Source organism: Solanum tuberosum, unplaced genomic scaffold, assembly GCF_000226075.1.
Source record: "Solanum tuberosum cultivar DM 1-3 516 R44 unplaced genomic scaffold, SolTub_3.0 scf00184, whole genome shotgun sequence".
In the NCBI taxonomy this organism is placed as follows: Eukaryota; Viridiplantae; Streptophyta; class Magnoliopsida; order Solanales; family Solanaceae; genus Solanum; species Solanum tuberosum.
Genome location: NW_006239109.1, coordinates 256,057 through 258,939, shown reverse-complemented (window position 1 = coordinate 258,939; position 2,883 = coordinate 256,057). Strand labels below are relative to the sequence as shown.

Here is a 2,883-nt window from a genome sequence, read left to right as displayed (position 1 = left end):
GTGGGATATAGAACACAAAACATAAATAAAAATGTTCTCTTTTTACAGACATAAATGTTTGAATGAGACGATTCAAACTAATGAGGGTTCAATTAGTTCTCAAAGAAGTCAGTAAAGTACATATGAATCCCTACATTGATATTAATACTCTTCCTTCAGGTTAATGGCATGCATTTACAGTAATATCACTAGCAAACAAAGACCTTTGTCAAGAACAACCACCAAAAAATATGATTGATCAACCAAAGAACACTTTTATAAAAATTGAACATGCAATAGGCAGATATAAGAGAGAAAGATGGTGTTATACTTTCAATTTCCAATAAAGATATTCACTTAAAAATAAGTGTATTTATTCCGTGACTTTGTGCTCCGCTGTAAGAATTAGAATATGTTACTAACTTTCCTTAACATTATACATACACGATACACCTTTATTACCTACTCCTGTTGAGCCATCACTGCCATAATCCTATCAAGATGTTCTTTTAACGTGTTTGAAAACATATAGCATCTACTAGACTACGAGCAACTAGAAGTAGTCAAAGAGGAGTAGCAAGAAGTTTAACCTGAACTTGCAGTTGAAGTTGCTTCAGATATTCAATGGCTTCATCAAGCATAGATGCCTTGTCAGTCTGTGAAATAAACAAAACTCAATTATGATAGCAAAGAAAAACCAATAAATATAATGATGCTCAAAGGCTGAGATGTTGAAGAATACTTTGTTAGAATTCGGAATTAGGTTCTGCAATGCTTTCAGTTTCTCGTTGATCTTACTCCTCCTCCTCTGTCACACAAAAATTAATCATGTATAAAATAGGTAGATGTACTTTTAGGATGAAAACCATCAAATATAAGATTCAAAATTGAAGCGAACCTTCTCGGACAAATTATGAACTTCAGCAGATCTACTCCTCTTTGAGGAACGTGGATGAGTCGGATCAGATGGCATGTCAAGTCCATCACACTCCTGAACAGATTGTAAAATCAGAGTAAATGAAATTTACAAATTTTACGAGAATCATTTAAACATAAAAAGGAAAATGAAAGTGAAATTTGCAGAACTAGCAAGTTCTATTTGTACAGAATAAACAAAAAAACCTCACCTCGCTACTGAAACCAAAGTTATCAACCTTATCATCTTCCAAAAACTCTCTCCTATTAGCTGAATTCATACCGTCACAATCCCCGAGGCCAGCAGAAGCAAACACATTCTCAACGCCTTCCTTGAACTCGGCAGCATAAAATCGGCCGGGATCGGAGAAATTGAGGCTAGAAGATGACTCAGCCACCGGCACCGGTACCGATCGGTTATAAAAACCAGCCGCAGCAGTCGCAGAAGCGGAAGCGGACGTACCTTGAAGAAAATTAAGAAAAAAGGAAGACATATCTTCGGATTCGAGAGATGAAGCAGCGTGAGGGTTCGTTCTGTACGGATCCGCCATTGACAATAACCACCATCACAAAATGATCATCTGCAGAAAACGCAAAAGAATCGTATGCGTGTTGCTTTGGGTTTTTTGAGTTTTCAGTTAGAACAAAAGTTGGACTATGGAGGACACACTTTATGTAGAGATGGGTGATTAGTTCATCTTCTCCCGCCTTAATTGCGTGATTTATTTTGTTTTGAAAATTGCTTAATTTGAATTTATCACCTGATTTATGAAGGATAATACGTTTAGCGTCCCGATAGATTACTAAATTACAAATCACCTCCTTGGAGTATGAGAATAGGTAACGCAAAACCCAATAGTTTCATTTGTACCACTTAAGTCCCCTTTTTGTTTTTATTTATGTTTAATTTGGAAATTGGACTCTTAGAAGGTGATGAGAAATAGTAGAAAACAAGAATAAGGAACATGAAATCATAGTAAATTATTAGATGCCTATTAAAAGTATCCCATACGTTGACCTTTTTTTTAAAATTCAAGTATATACGATCTTCGTTTCAATTTATGTGATATTGTTTGATTTGATATGAAATTTAAGAAAGAAAGACAATTTTTTGAAACTTGTGGCTATAAATCATCTCATTAGAAATAAAGTGAGCATTTTAAAGTTCAATTATTAGTACTAAATATACAAATGTGTTATTTTCTTTGAATCTTACTAAAAAGGAAATTGTGTCACATAAATTGGGACAAAGGGAGTTCTATTTGAAATATATCAATGTAACTGATTTGTATTTGTGTCATGTATGTCTATAAAGAGAGTATAATTCTCCTATCAAAAGGTTCTTCAAAAAATAGTTCAAATCTAAAATCTTTGATTAGAGGGAAGAAATTTGACATCACAATCATCTTATCAAAGGAAGATGGCAATATAAATCAACTAATTCCACGGTTATCTATATTTTTTACGTAACAAATTCATAGACATACTTCTTATGTTGATTGAAATAGAGAATATACCAAATAATACTGAAAAAATCAAGTAACAACTAGTGAAGTCTACTCTTCTTTGTGCATAACATAAAATTGATTACATATTTTTTTTTTTAAATATCAAGATTGTGTTAGGAAGTAGTTGGAGAAAACATACAAAAGATCCATGTAGATTTTCTGCCAGAATAATGATCTCTTTGGATTTTAGTCAGCAACCCAAAATTGAATTGAATACTCCCTCCGTCCCTATTTAGTTGTCCCTATTTCCTCTTTTAGTTGTCCATTTTGACAAATCAAGAAAGGACAACAAATATTTTCCTATTATGAAAACTTGTCATAAATAAAGTAAATAAATTTATGAACTTTCCATCATTGATTAGTTATCTTGAGTGAATTTATTTTGGAATTGTAAATTGTACTATAAGGGTAAAATTGTAACTTCACTATGCTAATCATTGTTGCCTTAACCTGTGTGTCATTTCTAAAGTGGACAACTAAA

General features: G+C 32.8%; 1 protein-coding gene across 1 annotated transcript in view; it reads right to left on the bottom strand.

The window, feature by feature from the left end:
• LOC102591818 (transcription factor SPATULA-like) overlaps positions 1-1,617 on the bottom strand; it is a 5,137-nt gene extending 3,520 nt beyond the window's left edge. Inside the window, exons 1-4 of the mRNA XM_006354803.2 lie at positions 1,107-1,617; positions 878-970; positions 722-787; positions 570-635 (exon numbers count right to left, since the gene is read on the bottom strand). Coding sequence (XP_006354865.1) covers positions 570-635; positions 722-787; positions 878-970; positions 1,107-1,445 — 564 coding nt within the window. The 5' untranslated portion in view covers positions 1,446-1,617. The remainder of the gene's footprint in view (positions 1-569; positions 636-721; positions 788-877; positions 971-1,106) is intronic.
• Between the last annotated feature and the right edge of the window lie 1,266 nt (positions 1,618-2,883).